The sequence below is a fragment of the Adiantum capillus-veneris genome, chromosome 22 (genome assembly GCF_014529385.1).
Source record: "Adiantum capillus-veneris isolate H3 chromosome 22, ASM1452938v2, whole genome shotgun sequence".
Taxonomy (NCBI): domain Eukaryota; kingdom Viridiplantae; phylum Streptophyta; class Polypodiopsida; order Polypodiales; family Pteridaceae; genus Adiantum; species Adiantum capillus-veneris.
This window is the reverse complement of record NC_140952.1, coordinates 14,985,280-15,008,200: the sequence shown is the minus strand read 5'-3', so window position 1 is coordinate 15,008,200 and position 22,921 is coordinate 14,985,280. Positions and strand designations below refer to the sequence as shown.

Sequence of the window (22,921 nt, the reverse complement as noted above, 5' to 3'; positions counted from 1 at the left end):
TGTTGGCGAGGACGGCAGATGCTGAAATCTGCGAAGCGGGTTGAATCTGCAAACGCTGGTTGATCTGACCGTGCGGCAAGGATCTGCTTCGAGAAGGTGAGGTCTGCGAGGTTTGGGGGCTGCTGTGCTGAGTCTAGCTGCTGAAAACTGAAAACTCTGATGCAATGGATGTGCTCGTCGCCGGCAATCTACAAAACGCCAGGGCTGATTTGTTACAGAAACGCTGGGAGTCTTGATGGCTGAAAACGCTAGGGAATTCCGCCGGTCTTGCTGAGAAGGTGCACTGCCAGAAACTGTGTATCTACTGCCTCTTCTGCCAGAAAGTGCTAGCGCTAGCTTTTCTTATATATTGACTTAGCCAGTTTGCCCTACCCAGTTTCCCAACAAAGTCACTTATTAATAATAAGTGAAAAATGGCTAAAATAGGGAAAATGGATTCTGTGCACCGTAAAATGGTCATGATGGGTTCTGAACGTAATGATGATGATCATGCTGTGTGCAACCAGAGGATATGCAACTACTCTAGGTGCCTGGACATGCACGGCTTGCGAAAAGACTAATAAACGTGCTAGAACACTTCCTAAGCTGACCTGAACCCTGGACATGAAGTAGCTTGTCCACATGCACATAGGGTTAGATGTGCACGTGACAGAAACTGTGACAAGATGTTAGCCCACCACATCTGCTTTTCCGAAAGCTGCTTCTGCGACAAGATGTAGCGTAAACTCTAATGATCAGTGAAGACTGTGAAATCGGCTCCAAGTAGGTAATGTCGCCACTGAGTAAGAGCATGGATCACTGCCAAAAGCTATTTCTTATAAATTTGTGCTGTCAATTCTGGCCTTGAAAACAATCTACTTTCATAGGCAATCACATGGCCTTCTTGCATTAAGACCGCTCCCAGACTATGACCACAAGCATCACAATATACTTCAAATGACTTTTGCAAATCCGGCAAAGTCAATACTGGTCCAATAGTCAATTTCTCTTTCAGTGTCTGAAAGGCAGTCACCTCTGTGGGTCCCCACGAGAAAGGGACTCCTTTCTGTGTTAGAATGTGCAAAGGGGAAGCTACCTCTGCAAACTTTCGAATGAACCGCCTGTAGTAAGAACATAAGCCCAAGAAGCTTCTAACTTCATGAACATTCTTCAAATCGGGCCAATCACGTATAGTCTCAATCTTGGCCGGGTCCATCTGTACCTGCTGCTGAGACGATGTGTCCCAAGAAGTGTATTTGCGGCAAGAAAAATTCACTCGTTTTGACATTGATAACTAACTTGTGATCTCGCAATGCTTGAAAGACCTGTAGCAGATGGTGTCTGTGCTCTGTTTCATCCTTGGAGAAGACTATAATGTCATCAAAGAAAGTGCCGACAAATGATCTATACTCTCAGAAAATCCTATCCATCATTTGGTTGAAAGTCGCTGGAGCATTGGTAAGGCCAAAAGGCATCACCAAAAATTCATACAAACCGAAGCTCATCCCAAAGGCTGTCTTGTAGACATCTCCCGGAGCGATTCGGATTTGATGATATCCGCTTTTCAAATCAATCGTGTTGAAACAAGAGGATCCCGGAAGTCTGTCAAGAATACCATCAATCCTTGGAATTGGAAATCTGTTCTTGATGGTGATTTTATTGAGAGCTTTGTAATCAATGCACATTCTCCAAGACCCGTCTTTCTTTAACACGAACGACACCGGAGAGTAGTAGGGTGAAGTACTTGGCTGGATAAGACCCTTTCCCAGAAGGTCTTTCACTAGGTTCATGATCTCTTCATTCTGGGCTCGGCTAACACGGTAAGGTGGCCGGTTGGTTGTGTGCTTCCAAGAATCAGATCATTGGTGATCCTCAGGACGAGATGTGGGCAACTCGCCTGGCAGGCCCTCAGAGAAACAATCAACGTGTGTGTGGAGAAAATCTTTGCGTTCTTTATCAAGTTCAGACATGCTCGTTTTGTGTTCATCATTTAACTCTTTCAAGTAGATCGAGTAAACAAAGAGATTGGATTTCATTAAGTTGCAAATGGCCGAAGCAGATACAATAGGGACAGACTCGCCCTTTAGTTTTTTATCAAGTACAATTTTTCGGCCCTTTTCATTCGTCAAGGTTGCTTTCTTTGCTCGATAATTGACCACGGCGTTCTTCTTATGGTACCAAGGGACTCCTAGGAGGACGTCGTAGCCTTCCAAAGGCATGATGTAGAAGTCCTCGTGCCCTAAATACCCCTGACAGTGCAACTGAAGTTTGCCAATGACAGGTGTAATGGCTATGTCCCATCCGGGTGCCACTAGAACTGCCTCTGCTGGTGGTCCCATCCTGTTGGGTGTAATCTCGAGCCGCGCCGCCAATTCAGGTGAAATGAAGCTGGCCTTGGCTCCTCCATCGAAGAAAATCAGGGCTTCTTGATCTTTCACTTTGCCCCAAGCTCAGCAAAGTTCTATACTTGAAGGAGTACGAGCGGAAGTGCGACGCGAGAGAGAGTTCGAGAAGAAGAGCACGACGATATGGTGAACTCGCTCTACTGTAATGTGTAGAGCATAGTGAGTTCTTATTAGGTTTTTACAAAAGAATATGTGTACATACCTGGCGGCCCGCCCACTTACCTGGGCGACCACATTGGGCTTTATACCCCAACAACCTCCCACTTAAAGTCCAATGTGGTACTTTAAGTGTGAGAGAAGCTACTATACAAGCTAATATACAAGAGATGTAGAGAAGTGATGTACTACCCTACACCTAACTGCTTGCGAAAATGCGCAAAGCTCTCTAAGGGAAGTCCTTTTGTAAGTAGATCAGCAGGATTTTCTGTGGTGTGAACTTTGCCAAGCTGAAGTTGCTTATCCTCGAGCATTTCCCTGGTGAAATGATACTTCACATCCACATGCTTTGTCTTTGAGTGATAAACTGGATTGCGAGTCAATTGTATAGCACTTTGACTATCACAATATAACACAGGCATCTCTTCTTTGATTCCCAAATCTGCTACTAGTCGATTAAGCCAAATTGATTCTTTGCATGCCTCTGATGCTGCAACATATTCAGCCTCTGTAGTAGACTGAGTAACACAATCTTGTAATCTAGAACGCCATGATACTGCTCCACCAGCCAATGTAAAGACATACCCTGACATAGACCTTCGGTTGTCTAAGTCACCTGCATAATCTGAGTCTATAAAACCCTTTACACTTAGCTCCTGACTCCCATAGCATATACGCATACTCTTTGTAGCTTTCAGGTATCTCAATATTCCTTTCACTGCCTCCCAATGTTTCTTGCCTGGGTTTGACATGTATCGACTTACTACTCCCACTGCAAATGCAATGTCTGGGCGAGTAGCAATCATTGCATACATCAAACTACCCACTGCAAATGCAATGTCTGGGCGATATATGTATCGACTTACTACTCCCACTGCAAATGCAATGTCTGGGCGAGTAGCAATCATTGCATACATCAAACTACCCACTGCAGACGCATATGGAATCTTATCCATTTCAGCCTGTTCTTCCTTAGACACAGGACAATCTTGTTTGCTAAGTTTCACATATGGTGGCAATGGAACACTCAGTGCCTTTCCCTTCTCCATATTGAAACGTTGCAAAACCTTGTCAATATACTCTGTTTGAGATAACCAAATCAACTTCTTTGATCTGTCTCTCTCAATGCGCATACCAAGTATATGACTTGCCTCACCCATGTCTTTCATGTGAAACGATTTTGCCATCTTTGACTTCAAAGCTGAAATTTCTTCCAAGTGCTTGCCAGCAATCAACATGTCATCCACATACAAAATAAGGATCAGCCAACTGCCATCCTTAGCCTTCTTTGTATATAGACAATGATCGAACTCACTACGTTTGTAGCCTTGAGAAAGCATAAACTTGTGGAATTTATGGTACCATGCCCTCGGTGATTGTTTTAAGCCATAAAGACTCTTTAACAACTGGCATACCCAATCTTCCTTGCCTTTCTCAACAAACCCTTCTGGCTGTTGCATGTAAATTTCCACATCTAAATCACCATGCAAGAACGCTGTCTTGACATCCATTTGGTGCAACACCAAATCTAATATGGCAACCAATGCAAGAAAGCATCTCAATGTAGTCATCTTGACCACCGGAGAGAAGACTTCATCAAAGTCAATGCCTTGTTCTTGCTTAAAGCCCTTGGCAACAAGCCTTGCTTTGTACTTTGGCTGACTATCATGAGCGGTGATTTTATACCTGTAAACCCATTTACAGGGTAGAGCCTTTTTGCCCCGTGGTAATTTAACTAGCTTCCATGTCTGGTTTTTATGCAGAGCTGTCATCTCTGACTGCATGGCCAATTGCCAATTCCCGGAGTCCTTCATTTGCACTGCTTCCTTGTAACATGAAGGCTCATTGCAATCAATCAACATGACATAGTTCATAGATGGAACAAACCTATCAGGAGGTCGCGTGACACGTCCAGATCTACGCACAATAGGTGGCTCAGGCTTAGCCACAACCTGTGGTTCCAATCTATCCTGTCCTTGCTCCTCTTGAGCCCTGACATTTTGTCTTGCACGTGCAGGTCCATCTTCTTGGAAGACAACTCTTCTAATCTCCTCAACCCTCTCTGGTTTAGAATGATATTTGGATTCATTAAAGTGAACATCATTGCTGCGGACAACCTTTCTGGATTCGGGATCCCAAAGTCTGTACCCCATCTCACCAGAATTACCATAGCTTAGAAAGATGCACTTTCTACTCTTTGGCTCAAGTTTGTCCCTAAATTCCTTTGGAACGTGAGTATATGCCTCACAGCCAAAGACTCTGAGATGCTTGTATGAGGGCATTTTGCCTGACCATACCATCTCTGGCACTGAATCCTTCTGCAAAACCTTGCTAGGAGATCTATTTACAAGATGAACAGCTGTTAATACAGCTTCAGCCCAAAACCCATTTGGCAGTTGTGCATTAGACAACATACTTCTGACCTTCTCTTGTATGGTCCTATTCATCCTCTCAGCAACACCATTTTGAGGAGGATTGTAAGGAGCAATAAGTTCACGTTTTATACCTTTTGACTCACAAAAGTCCTGAAAGGCCTTTGAAACATACTCTCCACCATTGTCAGTGCGTAAGCATTTAAGCTTCTTGCCACTCTGATTCTCCACAAGTGTCACAAACGTTTTGAAAACACTAAACGCTTCATCCTTGTGCTTGAGAAACTAAACCCATACTTTCCTCGAGTAATCATCTATAAATGTCATAAAGTAAGAAGCTCCCCCTAGAGATAGGTTAGGCATAGGTCCACACAAATCACTATGAACAAGTGCCAACTGTGTATCTCTTCTACTGCTTCTATGCTTATGTGGCTGCTGTGTTTGCTTACCATACAGACAATGTTCATAGAATTCAAAATCATTAAATGAAAAGCTAGGCAAATAACCAGAACGAGACAAGATTTCCATTCCCTTCTTGGACATATGTCCTAACCGGCTATGCCACAAGGAAATGTTCGGCTGCTCGGTTACATTGATTACATTTTTAGAGACATTTGATACATAACATGTAAAGTCCTCCAGACTTTACTCCATGTGCTACTGTCATAGAACCCTTGGATATCTTCCACATGTTCTGTCCAAAAGTGGTGACATAGCCAACATCATCAAGTAAACCTGTGCTGATCAAGCTCTTTGTAATTGCGGGAACATGTCTCACATTCTTCAGCATGAAAGAAGAGCCATTCTGAAACTTCAATTGAACATCTCCAACACCTAAGATCTCACATGTCTGCCCATTGCCTAGCCGAACATGATCTTTAGTGGTCACATAAGAAGTAAACCACTCCTTGTTTGGAGACACATGAAGTGATGCCCCTGAGTCTATAATCCAGTCACTCAGTGCATTTCCATCAGATGCTGTTAGAAGAGCTGAGTCCATTGTATTCTTCAAGAAGTAGATGTCTCCTGACACTAGACTGTCATCCTCTGCAACAGTGTTTGTCACATTTATTTCTTGAATCTTCATTGAGGACTTGTTCTTCTCACCATGGTCTTCAGCTTTCTCTTTGCCTTTTTCTGCTTTCCATTCTGCAGTCTCTTTTCATGTGACCCTTCTTGCCACAATGGTAGCATTCTATGTCACTCTTGCCTTTAGCACTGCGGGACTTGCTACGAGACTGATTCCTCTTTCCACCTTTGTACTTTTTCTTTGGTTCTTCCCCTGACAACTAAGGCTGTTCCTTTGCCTTTGTCCATTGTCTTTCTATTGGTTTCTTCAGTAAGCAGACTTCCTTCTACACTTGCTATGTTCAAACCATCTGGAGGTGCAGAATTACTCAAAGCTGTGCGAAAAGTGTCCCAACTTTCCGGCAATGTGATCAACAGGAACATAGCTCTAACAGGTTCATCAAACTTGACACCTTGAGCTGACAACTGACTATAGATTGTGTTGAATTCATTCAGATGATTGGATATACGTGTCCCTTCTTTCATCTTCAAGTCAACAAGCTTCTTAAGCCAGTATACCTTTGAAGCTGCACTCTGCTTCTCATAAAGATCACTCAGCTTTAACCATGCTTGATAAGCCGACATCTCGTCTGCTACATTGAAGTAAACGCTTTTTGCCAAAGTCAGCATAATGGTAGAAAGTGCCAATTCATCCATTTCGTTCCATTCATCTTCGTCCATATCTTCTGGTTTTATCCCCTTGAGCTTTATAGGTTTTATCTGCTTCTTTTGTACCAACACGTACCAAATCTGCTTCTTCCACAATGGGAAATTGGTTCCATCCAGCTTCTTGATATTGTAAAGAGCAGTGTCCTGTGATCCAGCCATAGCTACGCTTCACAGTAGTTTACTTTCCTGGGAAAAATTCGGCAGAGTTTCCCCTGTAAACTGACCTCTGAACCAATATCAACCTGTCAAATGAACCAAGAAAGCTTCAGATTCTGCATAAATTTCAGCAGAGTCTCCTTTGTAAAATGGCTCTGGTGTACTCAAAAAGCAGACCAAAAAACAGCTCAAAAACACTGTCTCTCTGACACTGTAAGCTGCGGGTAAACCTGTCCTGCACCTGTACTATCTCTCACTGTCCTGTCACTGTCCTGTAAGCATAGACTTTGACAATGCCTCAACGGCAGTAAAGCAAAGATGCAATCCCAACTGTCTAACTCACAGTCAATACATCCTAGCTGCCTATCTAAGGGTGCTCGAGGGATCGCTCCAAGACCTGTATCACCGAAAGGATCTCAACATTCGAGAATCCCCCAGCTCAATAAAACCTCACTCGACCCTCAACAAAGGCTGCAGTAAATCTGACAGTACATAGACTTCCCACAAAGTCATACATCCACAAATTTCCCACTGTATGCTGTAACCGCTGCGGCGGTTGTTTGCTGCGTGACTCACATCCAGCAAACCCTCAACAAACATACATCATCTCTGACAATACATCCCATGTGGAAGTACTTGCAATGTCGGGATGAAATCTGGAATATCAAGCAGCAAACACAAGCTACTTGATGAACTAGTGGATGTCGCCTACAGTCTGTGTGTAGATGCACCCGTGTCGTATGTGACACGCCTCCAAGAACTGTAAGCCGTCCTTCGATGTGTAGACAGCCACAAATCAACACTCTGGGAGTGTCGATATCCTCAGCACCTGCAGTCGTAGGCCGAAAACCCCAAATTTGCAGAGTCGGGTCTGCACCCGCTGAGACCACGTAGTCGAAAATGGCCTTCGCAGACCTTTGTCGAAGCCGAACGGTGGCCGAGATGACCTCAGAATGAAATTCTGACAACACCGAGCCTTTCGGGCTCGCCCACGAGATTTTGGGGCCGTGTCTTCGCCTGTGGAATTTCACTCCAATCTGAGTTGGTGACTCTAGCCTCCTGCAGTGCTTCCCTGAGCCTTGATCTGAGCTCTGATACCAGTTGAAGGAGTATGAGCGGAAGTGCGACGCGAGAGAGTGCGAGAAGAAGAGCACGACGATATGGTGAACTCGCTCTACTGTAATGTGTAGAGCATAGTGAGTTCTTATTAGGTTTTTACAAAAGAATGTGTACATACCTGGCGGCCCGCCCACTTACCTGGGCGACCACATTGGGCTTTATACCCCAACAATACTTTCATCAATCAGGCTTGGATCAGTAGCCATGTAGTCTGGTACCATTCCTGCTTTCATCTTGCCTTTTCTGCCACGTTACTCTACTGCTCTAGAACTCTCTGGCCTGTCTTCAGTCTGTTCTTGCTGTGCCTATTTGGGGCACTTTGTGGAGATGTGTCCATGTTCCCTGCAACCAAAACACTTCCCCTCTCTAATGTTTGGCCTTCTCTCAAAGAGTGAGCCGGGGTCGTGTAACCTTATCCTTCTTTTCTTGGGAACTCTTTTTCTTTCTACTTTCATTATTGGAGGTTTATCGGGTTCTTTGAGTCAAGATCTCATCAGTGGGGTAAGTCAAATTTCCTGAATGTATCAGGAAACCCCGTTTCGCATGACCCATTAATTTTTGGATAGAATTTGACTTTTGTTCAAGGCAGTACTCTCGAATCTCTGTAGGGAATCCGCAGCAAAACCGCTCAAATCTGTTTCTTAAAAGAGACCTTCTTAAATGAAGAGGTTGGTAGAAAAGAGTCCCAAAATCTCTCGCAATAAGCGTCCAAAGAATCTCCCTTGGTCATCCGAAGATGGTTTCCAAGCTGTTCGTATAACGTGTTCGTACTCTCGGGTCAGCCAAGAAGAAATAAAGAGCCTTTTAAATTTCAACCACTTGACTGGAGCTTCCTTCCTCAGAAGAAGAGTGGAGTCGGATGGACAACCATGTTCGAGCATTGTCTTTTAGAAAAGAGACAACCCACCTAATCTTGGAGTGCTCTTAGTAGTGCCCTCCAGAGAAAGCTATGTCAAACTGCTGGATGAAGGCCAAAGCCCTTGGAGCATCTCGGAATCCAGAAAAGGATTCAAATTTTATCGACTGACCACCTTCTTTAAACTCTTTTGCTTTCTTGCTTTTATCTTCGAGGAAGTCATATGTAGAAGTGCTTCTTCTTTGCATAAAACATATGGTCATGTGAGTCCGAACTGTCAAAGGATGACTCCTCTGTAGAGCTATCAGAAACCTGGTGGAATCTGGGTTTCTTTGCCTTTTTCTTGCCCTTTGTGAAGCTTTGCTTTTTACTTCGCTTTTAACCTTTTTTGTCCTCCTCGCTTGAGTCAAAAAAGCTAGAAGAACTGTCAGAAGAAGAGGAAGAAGAAGAACTGGGTAGTCCTTCAAAGTGTACACGCTTCTTCTGCTTTCTTGCAGATGCAAAAGAAGATTGACGGCCCAAAAAACCAGGGTAGTCAGTCCCCTTCTTGCGCTTTTTCACTTGCTTATTGGATTGATTGTTTGCGTCCAAAAGCCAACTGATTTGAGTCTGAACCACCTCTTGAAGTTCTTGTTTTGTAAACATCCTCGGAGAAGGAGGTTTCTTGATTGCCAGTTTGATGGGTGGTTCGGTGGCTTTCTGCCACTAAGTGTGCACTTCAGCGATGGATTGCTGAGACAAAAAATTTGCAAACTAAGGGTCCTTCACAAATTTAATCATCTGCTGTGTGCACTCGTCAACCTGCTGCGACGTTCCATCCCTTGAAGTTCATACTGAGTAGGCCGAGGTGGCCCGTACTCACCATTCTTTAAGAAAGACTAAGTAGAAGAACAATCACCCAAGAATCACGTTCTTGTTGGTGTGACATTTTCTTTTGTATCACGTTAATCATCTGCTGCGCCTGACACAGGCATGACCAACTACATATATGGAAATACTGGCATGCAACTAGGCATTTATGGAAACACACGGATGTGCATAGATGCTTTTGATATAACTAGTTTGTTTAACCCTCATGTGGGATGTACAAGTGGTGTGTGCAAAACACGTGGTGAATACTGGAGCATTGTTCTTGCAGCCACTTGTTTATGACAATTTGGGAAAACCTGAGGAGTTCAAAAAACGCGGTGCAATTGTGAAACTTAAGACTTTCAATGGAATGCAAGATAGGCTAAGAGTGGAAAATTCATCAAGTCCTCAAAAATGTGATAGGACGTCACCGTTTTGAAAGAAAATACACTATAGTGGTGCAGCCACGCAGATGAGAAAATGTATTTAAAACTGGCCCTTTCATGAAAACATGTGATCTTGCATCAATAAAGTGAAACAAACGCTTTTGTAGTGGATGTGATGAAAATTGGACCCATCATGAAGACTTGTGAAGGTGCATTGAGTAAGGTGGTCAACCAACACTTCAGTAGTGTTCTATGTGATGACAATTGGCACAAGTAAGATGGGGCTAATTGAGAACACCTTAAGGAATACAATTAGAATATGTGGGATGCATCGGTGCCAATTAACTCCGTCAAGCTTGTACCACTATCAGAGGAGATAGAAATATTGCTGTAGTTTGTCTGATGAAAGCATAGACGGTTTAACCCAATGAAGTATGCTTATGAAACATGCAGTCCTGTAAACATACGCCTTTTAAAATTTTTGTAGAGTGCTTGGCAGCCATGTTTTAAGTGGCATGTAATGTGGTTTACTTCTTGTTAACAGCGGCATTCTTGGAGGAACTCTGCTTGTGTTCGCAGATGCAGGACAACAAGCTCCTCGTTTGACAAAGACAGAAGCTGTTGCAGAACCTGAAAACAGAAAAAAGAAAGTTGTGGTGCTTGGCACTGGTTGGGCAGCTATCAGCTTTTTGAAGAGCTTAAATAGCACTGTTTATGATGTACAAGTAGTCTCCCCTCGCAACTTTTTTGTTTTCACCCCACTTTTACCCAGTGTGACAGTTGGGACAGTCGAGGCACGAAGTATTACAGAGTCTATACGCAAGATAATGCGAAAGGTGAGGTCCTGTCTACCCTGATTATGATAATGCTTCACAAAGATGTATCATGCCTGATTTTATTTTGGCATTTTGGCAGAAAAAGAATGTCGAGTACTGTCAGGCGACTTGTGTTCACATTGATTCATTGAACAAAAAAGTTCTTTGTAGGCCTGTTGTTGGCTGCCCAGAAGCTGTGAAAGGTGACTTTGAGCTTGCCTATGACTACCTTGTGGTTGCAGTTGGTGCTGAACCAAACACGTTCAACACTCCTGGTGTGGAGCAACATTGCCATTTTCTCAAGGTACATGTGCTGTTTAACCTATCTTACCTGGTCCATTCAACTGTGTATTGCAAACATTGGCTGTTTTTAACCATTCTTTTGAAGTCATGCACACAAGTGCACACAGTCCTTCCAGGCAGACACACGTGGATGCACGTGCGCAGCTCTTTCAACTCTACAATCACCACCTCTTTCAATCCCTTCGTTTTGTTTTACTTAGTGAGATATCAGAAAAAGTGGGGTGGTTGAGCTCATTACCTGTATTTCAGGATGTTGAAGATGCCGAGAAAATACGAGAAAGTATAGTGGATTGTTTTGAACTGGCAGACCTTCCTATTGTAACTGAAGATGAGCGAAGGAGGCTGCTGCATTTTGTAACAGTTGGTGGTGGTCCAACAGGAGTGGAATTTGCTGCAGAGTTGCACGATCTTGTATATGAAGACTTGTACAAGTTGTATCCACAGCTGATTGATTATGTAAACATTGTGTTAATTCAGTCTGGAGATCATATCTTGAATATGTAAGTCTGGTTTCAGTGAATGTGTTGGCTTTGTGTTTTTTATTGGCAGATTTTGTAAAATCCGCAGTTTTGAGATTAAGTGGGTTATTCTCTGATTTTTAGGTTTGATGTGCGTATTAGCGAGTTTGCTGAAGAAAAATTTCAAAGAGATGGTATTGATGTGAAGACAGGGTGTCGTGTTCTGGAAGTCCAAGAAAAGGCCATTGTAATGAAGGATAAAAGTACAGGCAAAAGAATCGAGGTTCCATACGGCATGGTAGTTTGGTCCACTGGAATTGGAACACGACCTCTCATAATACAGTTTATGAAGCAAATAGGACAGGTAAGAGTTCTACATTCGATCTTTGATATTTTAGGTGTGTTATCATAATAGAACTCTATAGTGACTTATATTCTCAAGTGTCTGTTCTTTTTTGGTTACTTTTTAAATGTGAGCTATCAAGAATTAATGAAGAGAGAGGTATTATAAAAAGGGGGACTCAACAATCAGCATGGGGTTGAAACAACAGTCTCACTCAAAAGCTAAATGCAGGTCAAAAGCGAGTGTTGAAAATATGGAGCTATTGGGCCTATATTGTTATTCTAGCATCAAGTATTCCAACATACAACTTGCAGTGCTCTGTTTCTTGCAACCTTGATTTTTGGAATGACTTGGACAAGCTTAATCGTGTTTTCTTTTGTGTAATAAAATTAAATACAATTTTTCCAAAAAGATGCCCTGTGATAGTTTAGAATATTTCTGGTATACCATGCTTTTAGTTTTGTCAGACTTTGGACTCGCAAAAGGATCTTCAATCAACCTCACCTCAATGGTTTTCTATAAGCTGCTGCATCAGCGATTGGGCTTGAGCAACAGAGCTGGCATGTCGTTTTGTATTGGCTTCTTAAGGGGTTGCTTCCTTCATAGAAAAAATGCCATGTAAGAGCCATTTGCTAGATCTAGCAATCTTTTAGTCACACCTTTTGGAAACTGCTTTTTGCATGATACAGGGTTGGTTGATTACTGCTTGCCGATTATAAGTCCTCCAAACCCAAGCCTTTTGTCTCTTGCTTCTGTGCATGGTAATGTGGCCAAAAGTGTTTGATTCAGGCCCTACTCAAGCTTGGTCTTTCCCATTTGCAAGTCACAAGGCTTTCTTCCAAAGGTGATAGGGATTTTGATTGGCTGATGTCACCAAACGCAAAGGTTGCTAATTGAATCTTATTGCTTATACCGTTATCCTCAATGACCTTTCGCAAGTGCATAAAAGTATCATGCAATATGGGTGCACTAAGAGTTTCAACACACACAAAAGGTTTTGAAAGAAAAGCCAACTATCATGAATGACATACTTGCAATGTCATCATCCCTCGAGTTGTTGCAACTCATGCTGGTCAAATTCAAAACTTACATACGTATTTTCATATCATCAAAGTTATACCCTGAATAAAGAGAAAAGAGTGATACTCGAAAGAGAACCTTACAACCTTGTACTGCCTCTGGGTGACGGGCTCACATGAGCATCCCTAAAGGTTACATGTACTATGATGTACATACTACATAGTATACAGCTACTTTTTTCCTCCAAAATAAAAAGTGAATTTGACTTTCCTGACTCAATGCATGAGCAACCGGATGGGCTTTACCAGGTTCATATATGCAGTTATTTAAAATTATTGAGACGTTCCTGCTTTACGTTAACTCCATGGGCACTTGAGGTAGATGAAGGCACTTAAGTATCTGCTATTGTGTGAGCAACAAATTCACATCCATACAACGTGCTTCCGGTGCTTAAGTGCCCGTGTCACAAAACAAATTTTCCATCATAGACGGAGTATTTCTTTTCAACACTTTTCAACTTGTGACTCAAAAATGAAAGTGATGTGTGAGAAACACACCCTCATCTTCTCGTGCACCATGTGAGAGTGGAAGTGGAAGGAGGAGGAGAGAGAGATGGAAATGAAATGTTATATTAAATGTCTTCAAAAGGCCAAAATGACATATGAGACCAAACTGATACAATCTTGGTGGATCTAATCCAATGTCCGGGTACAGTAAAAATGAAGTGAAGTAAAATGAAAGACTAAAATCATCATCATCATCAGTGCCCAAGGATGCCCGGCATCGGGCGTTGTCTGAGAAAGTATTGCATCGGTCACTGAAGAGCTTCGTCAATGTCCGCCTCTGTAAATAGTCGTACTGGGCGTCTCCCATGTCATGCTAGAATAGTCCCGATCCTCTGATGGAGCCTCCATCGATGTCGTGGTTGCTCTCGTAGACGTGGGCGTCTAGCTCTCTTGAGCTCAATGGCTCTGTCAACTAATATACCTCTTGCATAAGTGGGCTCTGAAGTCTGCTATGAAGCATGCTCATGTGGGTGCGGAGTCCTTGCTCTAAAGAAGTTAGTAATCTCCCTCTGTGAATGTCTCCCATTGCCTGATCTCCTCAAGCAACTCTCCTTGTGTCTGTGCAACTCTAGCAAAAAACAACCCGAGGCATCTCTGATCCTTATATCTCACGACTCTAGTCAGCGGTCCAAAGCCCTCTCTGAATAGACAATGAAAGCGGCCTCGTATCTCATAGTATACCTGACAATGACAAATGTGATGTAACTCTGTCTCTGGCTCTATATGACATAACTAGCATATCCTGGCTTCTGCTAGTACTCTCCTAAATCTGCCAGTGTCAATCTCTAGCTGATGCAATGATGTGCGCATTTGACCAATAGCACACCGTATCTTTTAGAATAAATGAATGTCCATATAGGCCGTTCTGATCACATATCCATCCTCTGTCAAATCCTGACGTATAAGTCTAGTGGTCTCCATCCGTGTGAGAGAAAGGGAGGGTGTATCCAAGGAGTACTCTGGAATGGAGGCAGTCTATCCATGCTGAAGCCGTGTGACTGAAACCATGATGTCATCTGCCCATACCAACATGCTGTGTCCCCTTGTAGTGCTAGCTTTCGGGATGGCTAAAGTGCTAGCCAAGCATGTCTGACTCTAGGAAGGTCCCATAAATTATGCATGAAGGAAACTGATTTAGTAAGGGCCTCAACTACAAGAGGAGGGGCAGCTAGCTCAGCCCGAATAATCTCATGTGGTACTGAGGCCTTAGCTCTGAGAGAGCATAGAGACTAGGGCCTCTCCATACATCTCCAACCATCAGTGCTACTAGATCTGCCATGGTGGTCCATCGAGGGTCCCCAAATCTGAACCCCATAAAGCATAGCTGAAGCCACAAGAGTGTCAAAAAGCCACAGCTTTGTTCGAGGTTCCTGGAACTGAACTTGCGAACACACCTTCTTCAGTTCTCCCGAGGCTGCATAAGCTCTCGTCAATCTAGTTTCTGCTGCCCTCCTCAATCAAAACACTGGTCCATTGAAGACTACCCCAAGATAGGTACATGCATCTGTATACTCCACCATCTTCTCGCCATGTTTAAAAGTGGGTGCTGACCTCCTGACCCACTGTGGTGTGGTGTGAAACACCATAACCTTGGTTTTCCCCAGGTTAACAGACAATCCCCTATCGTGGGCAAATGTGTACAAAGCATCTAAATGGCGCTGCATTCCCTTCGGGGAGTCAGATATCAACACAATATCATATATATATATATATATATATATATATATATATATATATATATATATATATAGAGAGAGAGAGAGAGAGAGAGAGAGAGAGAGAGAGAGAGAGAGAGAGAGAGAGAGAGAGAGAGAGAAATGAAATGTTATATTAACGTCTTCAAAAGGCCATAGTGACCTATGAGACCTGAAAGTTACAAAGTGGTGGATCTGATACAAAGTCAGAGTAACAAAATAACCTAACAATAGTACAAAGCAAAGATATATACTATGGGGTCCTAAGTTGGTCGATGTGAGCCAAGCAAAAACTAAGCAAAAAATGGGCGGCTTGTTGGGATAACTGAATCACAAGAGATCTAGCATCGGTCGTTGGCGAATCTCATCAATTTCCTCCATGGTTAGTAGTCTGACTGGGCGTCTTGCATGCCTGGCCAGCGTGCTCCGAATTTTCTGTCGTAGCCTCCGTCGATGCTGTGTAGTTCTTCGCAGTCGCGGGCGCCTGGATTTCCCCAGTTCAATCGCTCGGTCAATCAGTGTGCCTCTGGTGTGAGATGAGGGGGAGCTCTGCTGTGGGAGTGGCTCTTGCGGCTGTCCCGTGTCTGCTCTGAAGAAGTCTGTGATCCGTCTTTGAGACTGGCTAGCCTCGCCATTCATCAGGCTATCTCTGTGTCTACGCAGCTCGAGCAAGAACAAGCCCAGACATCTCTGATCTTCGTATCCCACGACTCTTGAGAGTGGTCCAAAACCCAATGGAAGCGGCCTCGTATCTCGTAGTAGACGGGGCAGCGGCATGTATAGTGTAGCTCTGTCTCAGGTTCCATGTTACACAAGGGGCATGTCCTGTCCTCTGCTGGTACTCCGTTGTATCTCCCAGTCTCAATCCGCAACTGGTGAGAAGATGTGCGTAATTGGCCAATAGCACATCGTATCCCATGAGACAAGTGGGTATCCATGTATCTGGGTCTCGCCACAAAACCATCTTCCGTAAGCTGGAGAAGGTGGTCTCTGTAGAAAGCCATCTTCGTGCCCAATTCCTGTGTTGGTTGTATCCATGTCCTCCTGGTGTCTAGCTGGGTCAGGTCTTGGCGGATGAGCTTGGTGATCTCTGACTGTGTAAGAGTGAGAGTGCATCCAATGAGTAATGGAATGGTGGCAGCTTGTCTATGCTGAACCCATGTGCTTGAAACCATGATGTCATCTCCCCATACCAGCATGTTGTATCTCCTTGTATGGCTAACTGTCGAGAGGATTCAAGTGCTATGCGAGCATATCTGTCTCTAGGAAGTTCCCATGTGCGGTTTATGAAGGAGACTGATCTAGTGAGCGCCTCCACCACAAGTGGGGGGGCCGCTAACTCTGCTCGGATAATGGCCCGTGGTACTGATGCCTTGGCTCTAATGAGCCGCGAGATCATAGAGACGAGAGGTTTCTCCATGTTCCCCCATCCGTCTGAGCGACCCGGCCTCCCGTGGTGATCCAGTGAAGGTCCCCATATCTCGGTTCCATAGAGCAATGCTGAAGCCACCAAGGCGTCAAAGAGCTAGAGCTTCGTCCGGGGCTCCTGAAACTGAACCTGCGAACACATCCTCTCCAATCTACCCAATGCTATGTGGGCTCTAGTAAGTCTGGTCTCTGCTTCTCTTCTGAGTGAGAATGCAGGTCCGCTAAAAACCACTCCAAGGTAAGTGTAAGCGTCTGTGTACTCCACAGTCTCCTGGCCGTATGTGAATGTAGGTGCTGACCTCCTGATCCACTGTGGGGTGGTATTAAACACCATAACCTTGGTTTTACCCAGGTTGACAGACAAACCACTTTCGTAGGCAAACGTATGCAGAGCATCCAATTGACGTTGCATTCCCTCCGGGGATTCGGAGATCAACACTATGTCATCAGCATATAACAAAAGTGGAATCCATGTCCCTGCCAACTGAGCACCTTTATCCCCATCGCTGTCAATGTAGTCAAAAACCTCATCCACATACATACCGAAAAGAGTAGGAGAGAGCGGGCAGCCCTGCTTCACCCCAATAGTGGAGTGAACCGGTGTAGAAAGTCCCTCCGGGGTGCGTACATGCCCTACTACTGATCTGTACAATGCCATGATCCCCCAAATGAGTTCTGTGGTACTCCCATTTCCTCTAATCTGCGCATCAGTCTAGCTCTGGGTACCATGTCGAAAGCTTTGCGGAAGTCCACAAAGCTAGAATAGATCCGTCTCCCATGAGATCTGCCTTCCTCGATGATGGCCCTGAGTGTTAGGATATGGTCGAGAGTAGAGAAGCCTCTCCTGAATCCTGCCTACCCAGTTGCACGTATTCCTTCCCTCTCTGCCCATCTACTCAGCTGTTGCTCAAGAATGGATGCATACAACCGTGTGTGCCCAATCATAATAGTGCGATAATTCCTAGGCTCCATGGGGTCTCCTGATTTGAAGATAGGTACGATCGTAGATAGACTCCAAGTGTCCGGTAGGCCCTCACACATGGCACGGACCACGGTTAAACATAACTGCTAGAAGCTCTGCTAGTCGGTCTTTGGCATGCATGAAATGTTCAGCGACTAGGCCATCATGATCATATGCTCTCCCAGTCTTCATCCTGTCAATAGCTTTCTTCACCATCTCAGCGGTGAAAAAGACACATGCGTGTGGGCATGGAATGGGGGGGTTGGGGAGGGGCGGCTGTCCAGGTACTGTGTACAAAGATGATGCGTATTGGCCCCAGGTCTCTATGGAGGAAATAGCGGGGGGGGGGGGGGGGGGGGGGGGGGGGGGGGGGGGGACTGCTCATGAAAAAGCCGCCACGCCTTACGCGAGTCCCGACTCAAGAATAACTGATATAGATCCTGCTCGAGTCAAGCCACAAAAGCCCTCTTCTTCCGCCGCACCAGGCGTCGGAAGTCAATCTGTGACTGTCTGTGAGTGACGTCCCCCAACAGCACCTCCCTCTGAAGTTTGGCTCTAGTCTGGCGGCATTCCTCATCGTACCAGTTGTTCTGAGGCATGCTCAAGAGGGGGGGGGGGGGGGGGGGGGGGGGGGGGGGGGGGGGGGGGGGGCATCCTACGCGTTAAAGAAAAAAGGGGGGGGGGGACACGCTACGCGTAGAAGGAGCTGGGGGGACATGCTACACGTAGAGGAAGGGGTGGGGGCGGGGTTGCCAAGGTAGTACGGGGGGGAGGCAGCAGTGCAGGAGCAGGGCGCGAGCGAGTGGGGGACAGGGGGAGCCGGACAGCGCGCGCGGGAGGTGCGGGGGGCAGCAGCAAGAGCGCGAGGTGCGGGGGCAGCAGGGGAGTCTGCGCGAGGGGCAGCAGGGGAGTCTGCGCGAGGGGCAACAGAGGTGCGGGAGCAGCAGGGGAGAGAGAGGGAGAGCAGCGAGCAGCAAAGGGGGGGAGGGGAGCAGGCGCGGGAGGGGAGCGCGAGGGGCAGGGCAGGACGAGAGAGAGAAATGAAATGAAATGTTATATTAACGTCTTCAAAAGGCCAAAATGACCTATGAGACCAATCAGTTACAAAATAGTGAATCTAATACCATGTCTGGGTACAAAAGAACTAGAAGTGGAACAAAATACTACTACTACTACTACAATCTAAAACTACGTGGGTGTAGCAGCTGATACAATAGGTACCCGGTAAACTGGATGTAACAGTGTGTGAAACAAAGATGGAAGAAATGGTGAGGATCCATCCTCATCTGCACTCTGGATGTCGAGAGAGTATGGCTCGAATCTTCTGTTGTAGTCTCCGTCGATGCTGTGTAGCTCCTCTCCTCAGTCGCGGTCGTCTGTATCTCTGTAGCTCCAATGCTCGGTCGATGAGAGTGCCAGTAGTGGTCGAATGAGTGTGGGACGAGCTCTGCAGTGGTGGCTGCTCCTCTGGCTGTCCCATATCTAGTGAAAAGAAATCTGTAATGTGTCTCTGGGACTGCCTCTCTCTAGCTCTCTCCAGTAAAGTGTCTCTATACCTGTGTAACTCAAGTAGATATAGTCCAAGACATCTCTGATCCTCATAACTCATGACCCTAGATAGAGGACCAAAACCCTCTCTGAATAAGCAGTGGAAATGCCCCCGTATCTCATAGAACACTGTGCAATGACATATGTAGTGCAACTCTGTCTCTGGCTCTCTCTGGCATAATCGGCATATCCTGCTGTCTGCTGGTATCCCTCTGAATCTACCGGTCTCAATCTCGAGCTGATGTGAGGATGTGCGTATCTGACCAATGGCACAACGCAAACCATGAGACATATGTGTGTCCATGTAGCTGGGTCGAATCACAAACCCATCTCCTGTGAGGTGGAGAAGATGCTCTCTATAGAAAGCCATCTTCGTGCTCAACTCCTGAGGCGGCTCTATCCATGTCCTCCTGGTGTCGAGCTGGATCAGGTCCTGACGAATGAGTCTAGTGATCTCCACCCGTGTAAGAGACAGCGAGGGTGCCTGAAGAGAATACTGGAAAGGGGGCAACCTGTCCATGGTGAAGCCATGCGTCTGAAACCATGAAGTCATCTGTGCATACCAGCATGAAGTGTCCCCCTGTAGAGCTAACTGTCTGGAAGACTCAAGGGCCAATCTAGCATATCTGTCTCTAGTAGTATCCCATAGGCTGTGCACAAAGGACACTGATCTGGTAAGCGCCTCAATCTCCATGGGGGGGGCAGCTAGCTCTGCTCGAATGATCGCGTGAGGTACGGAGGCCTTGGCTCTAATCAATCGGGAGATCATAGATACCAAGGGCCTCTCCATACGTCTCCAACCATCCTGGCCTACAGAAGGTCCCCATACCTGTACCCCATACATCATAGCTGAGGCTACTAAAGTATCAAAGAGCCATAACTTTGTCCGAGGTTCCTGGAACTGAACCTGCGAACACATCCTCTCCAAGCCTCCCAAGGCCGCATAAGCTCTGGTCAGTCTAGTCTTTGCTGCTCTCCCCAAAGAAAACCTCGGCCCAGTGAAGACTATCCCAAGGTAAGTGTATGCATCTGTATACTCCACAATCTCTTGACCATACGTGAAGGTCGGTGCCGATCTCCTGATCCACTGCGGTGTGGTGTTAAACACCATGACCTTGGTTTTACCAAGGTTTACAGACAATCCACTATCCTCTGCAAAACTGTGTAATGCATCCAACTGTCGCTGCATACCCTCTGGTGAGTCAGAGATCAAGACAATATCATCAGCATATAACAACAATGGGATCCACGTCCCTGCCAGCTGGGCACCTCTATCACCCTCTCTGTCAATGTAATCAGACACCTCATCAACATACATACCAAATAGAGTAGGAGACAATGGGCAACCCTGTTTCACCCCGATAGTGGAGTGAACTAAGTCAGATATCCCCTCTGGGGTGCGTACATGTCCATCACTGATCTGTATAAAGCCATAATCCCCCAAATCAACACTGTGGGCACCCCCATCTCCTGCAGTCTGCGCATCAGTCGAGCTCTCGGTACCATGTCAAATGCTTTGCGGAAATCCACAAAGCTACAATAAATCCGTCTCCCATGTGACCTGCCCTCCTCAATGATAGCTCTGAGTGTCAGAATATGGTCAAGAGTGGAGAAACCCCTCCTGAAACCTGCCTGTCCCTTTGCCCGTAGACCCTCACCCTCTGCCCAGTTACTCAACTGCTGCTCAATAATGGATGCATACAATCGTGCCAGTGTGTGTCCAACCATAATAGTGCGGTAATTTCCAGGCTCTGTAGGATCACCTGCCTTGAATATAGGCACAATAGTAGACAACCTCCAAGTCTCAGGTAATCCCTCACACATGGCACGATTGAACAACACTGCAAGAACCTCCATCAGCATATCCCTAGCATGTATAAAGTGCTCCGCTACTAGACCGTCATGATCGTAAGCCCTCCGGGTCCTCATCCTGTCAATGGCTCTCTTTACCATCTCAGTGGTAAAGAAGGTGCTCGTAGGTGGACATGGCTCTGTAGGATGAGAGAGAGAGAGAGAGAGAGAGAGAGAGAGAGAGAGAGAGAAATGAAATGTTATATTAACGTCTTTAAAAGGCCAAAGTGACCTATGAGACCAGAAAATTACAATGCGGTGTTTTATCTTGTTTTGTTTCATAGCAAATAATGTTTTATCTAGTTTTGTTTCATAGCAAATAAAGTGATTTAGGTTGTTCTTTTTTTTTCCCCCTTTTTTTTCTCTTTTCTTTTCTTGAGTCCCTTGCTTTTATAGTTTTATGAGTGCTTTATTCCCTCTTAAAATTCGTGAGTTCAGACTATTATGAACTTATGAAGGTATATGAAATGAAATGAAATGTTATATTAACGTCTTCAAAAGGCCAGAATGACCTATGAGACCAATCTGTTACAAAATAGTGAATTTGATACCATGTCTGGGTACAAAGAACTAGAACAAAAATACTACTACTAGTAGAAACTATCCTCAATTGCACTCTGGATGTCAAGAGAGTATGGCTCAAATCCTCTGTTGTAGTCTCTATCGATGCTGTGTAGCCCCTCTCCTCAATCATGGCCGTCTAGATCACCATAGCTCCAGGGCTCGGTCGATGAGAGTGCCGTTTAGTGGTCAAATGAGTGTGGGCCGAGCATTGTAGTGATGGTTGCTCCTCTGGCTGTCCCATATCTAGTGAAAAGAAACCTGTAATCTGTCTCCGGGAGTGTCTCTCTCTAGCTCTCCCCAGTAGGGAGATCATTGATCGACAGGCTAGGCGATAGACTACCATAGGTCTATACCTTGCACTTTCCTTCAAGGGTGAATCTGGGCTCATCCTGGATTCATCTAGGTATATAGAAGATACACACCGAAAGCGGCAAGCCTTTGAGGAGGCATAGACGCTAGAGCTATTCCGCTTATTCATGAGCATGGGCAGTGCCGCAACATGGCGCACCCTTCGAGAGCCACGATTGCCTACCCCTATTGAGGATCCACAAGTATGGCACGATTATGCAGAGAAACTCTATGTACCAAACCATCCCCTGATCCCACAACCACCTAGGCCACGACCCACGAGCTCCTCTTTCTTTACAACAAAGATGGTCAAGAAGGCCATCCACCGTCTACAGCACCGCCAGTCATCAAATCATACAGGATTACAGAGTGAGCACCTCATTTACGGAGCCGCCACTATTGCCCCGTTGATTGCACATGTATTCAATCGGGCTATAGGGGAGGGCTTCCTAGAGGAGTGGACTCGACACACCATTGTGCCAATCCACAAGTCTAGGGACACCTAGGACCCAGGGAATTACAGGACTATCATGATAGGCCATACAATGGCCAAACTATATGGGGCGGTACTTGAGGCTGAGCTCAATTCATATGGAGAAAATGAGGGCCTACGGGCTCCCGGCAAGGCAGGGTTCAGGCGGACCTTCTCCACCATCAATTACATCTTTCTTTTGCGTTGCCTCATTGATGGGGCAAAGGTGCAGAAGAAGAGACTTTATTGTTGCTTTGTGGATTTCCGCAAAGCGTTTGATAGTCCTACGGGAGAGGCTCTGTTGGTGGCTTCAGAGTCTGGGGATACCATCAGAGATGATATGGGCCATCTATGCTGCGAGAGAGTGACTGGGAGAGTTCGTTGTCTAGGCGGTCTGTCAGAGTCTATTGCTAGCACCATTGGTGTTAAGCAAGGATCCCCCCTCTCCCTGACCCTCTTTGGATTCTACATTGACGAGATCTCCGACTACATCTTACGAGCGGGAGGAGCAAGAGCTGACCTAGCAGGTATCTCA

At 45.5% G+C, this 22,921-nt stretch overlaps 1 protein-coding gene across 1 annotated transcript in view; it reads left to right on the top strand.

Moving 5' to 3' along the window:
- LOC147428947 (external alternative NAD(P)H-ubiquinone oxidoreductase B1, mitochondrial-like) overlaps nt 1–22,921 on the top strand; it is a 29,498-nt gene that overhangs the window by 2,492 nt on the left and 4,085 nt on the right. The window contains exons 3-6 of the mRNA XM_086494908.1: nt 10,560–10,851; nt 10,931–11,134; nt 11,383–11,633; nt 11,736–11,955. Coding sequence (XP_086351034.1) covers nt 10,560–10,851; nt 10,931–11,134; nt 11,383–11,633; nt 11,736–11,955 — 967 coding nt within the window. The remainder of the gene's footprint in view (nt 1–10,559; nt 10,852–10,930; nt 11,135–11,382; nt 11,634–11,735; nt 11,956–22,921) is intronic.